This window comes from Suricata suricatta, chromosome 13 (assembly GCF_006229205.1).
Source record: "Suricata suricatta isolate VVHF042 chromosome 13, meerkat_22Aug2017_6uvM2_HiC, whole genome shotgun sequence".
Taxonomy (NCBI): domain Eukaryota; kingdom Metazoa; phylum Chordata; class Mammalia; order Carnivora; family Herpestidae; genus Suricata; species Suricata suricatta.
This window is the reverse complement of record NC_043712.1, coordinates 47,527,131-47,528,686: the sequence shown is the minus strand read 5'-3', so window position 1 is coordinate 47,528,686 and position 1,556 is coordinate 47,527,131. Positions and strand designations below refer to the sequence as shown.

General features: G+C 65.5%; 1 protein-coding gene across 4 annotated transcripts in view; it reads right to left on the bottom strand.

Moving 5' to 3' along the window:
- The window catches only part of MLLT3 (MLLT3 super elongation complex subunit), a 281,314-nt gene that overhangs the window by 279,126 nt on the left and 632 nt on the right, over positions 1–1,556 (bottom strand). For 2 of the 4 annotated variants that reach the window (XM_029920517.1, XM_029920518.1), the window contains exons 2-3: positions 1,285–1,358; positions 160–340 (exon numbers count right to left, since the gene is read on the bottom strand). In XM_029920517.1, the coding sequence (XP_029776377.1) occupies positions 160–340; positions 1,285–1,287 (184 nt within the window). In that variant the 5' untranslated portion in view covers positions 1,288–1,358. The remainder of the gene's footprint in view (positions 1–159; positions 341–1,284; positions 1,359–1,556) is intronic. The other 2 variants (XM_029920516.1, XM_029920519.1) reach the window with 1 other exon arrangement.

The following is a 1,556-nucleotide window of genomic DNA, read 5'->3' as shown; positions in this document are numbered from 1 at the left end:
ACCCAGGTCCCGAGGCGACGCCGGCGAGCGCGACGCGGGCGCGGGGGGGCGGGGGGGGGGCGCGGAGAGAGGGGCAGGGGGACCGCCCGGGCCAAGCGATTGTTTCGTCCGCGAGCAAACACATTTTTTGATCCAGCTCCTTTTGTATTCGAGCCCTACCTCTTTTTGGCCTAGGAAAGCTTTCGTGCAAGTGGAAGACGACTTTCTCCACAAAGTGCTGTATGTTACTGTGCTCCGGGCCGCGCACGAACACCATCCAGTCGTGGGTGAAGCCCTCCACGGTGGGTTTTTTCCTCACCTGGGCGCGGTGCCCCAGCTCCAGCTTCACCTGCACGGCACACTGCGGGCAGGGGGAGGAGAGACAGCCGTGAACAACAGGAAGGCGACCGTTCGGTACTGAACATTGCGCCTGACATTTTTTTTCCTCCTTCTTGAAACGCACATAAAAGGAAACGGCGGTGCCCTCTGCGTCCACGTTTCACGCGCGTGGGCGCGCACACCCCACGCCCCCCGATACACCCCACCCGGCCCGCCCGGCGCCCCGCATCCGCGCCGACAGGGATTATAACGGAATGTTACCCCCAAACGGGAAGGGGGTCCGAGGGTCGGGGGGAACAGGGAGAGCACACTCGGGCCACTAACAGCACAACAAATGCATCGGAAACAAATTAGAAGGCAATTAGGAGGCGATGCCGGGGCGGTTTCCCGGCGTGGGAAGGGAGGTAGCCGGGACGCCGAAGGGGGGGGGGGTTCTGGCGAGCCCCCTCCCTGAAAGTGCCGCGGCGACAGGCACACGCCGAGGAAGTCTTTGTGTACGTGTGTGTGTGCGTGCGTGTGGAGCGCTGTGCCAGGCGGAATGGAAACTACATGCAGCCTCTGCTGATGGGCACAAACTCCCGTGCTCTTAGGACTGGGTTCGTGCACAACAAAAATGAGACGTCGTCACACACACACACACACACGCACACACACACACAAGCCCGCCCGCAGGAAAACACGCCGAGGCATCCATAACTTAAGGCACCCCGCACCCCCCAGCGAAAAGCCCCACGCGATCGGCGGGGCCAGCCTAACAGAGCCCCTGCAACACACTTCCAAGAGCCAAAGTGGCCCCAAAGTGTCTCCCACCTCCCCCCCCCCAAAAATTCAGAAAGGCAGGGCGGCGGGCGGACAGCCGCCGAGGCTCGACTGCGCACAGCCCGGCGCGGGGGCAAAGTTGCGTGCGGCCCCGCCGCTGTCAGCCCGCACACTCCGGCTCACACACGCGCGCCGCGGAGAACGCACCATCGTAGCGGCCGCCGAGGCTGCTAGCCGCGTCCCCGGACTGTGCCCGCGGCTCCCGGCGGCGGCGGCGGCGGCTGAAATATGGCTGAGTTATTATTCGCCTCCTTCCACCGTGTGAGTGTGTGTGTGAGTGCGCGCGTGTGAGCGAGAGTGCGCTTCTTGCGATTGCAAAGAGAGGCGAGGAGAGAGGGAGGCGCGGGGGGGGGGGGGGGGGGGGGGGGGGGGTAGGGTGGGGGGGGGGGGGGGGGGGGGGGGGGGGGGGGGGGGGGGGG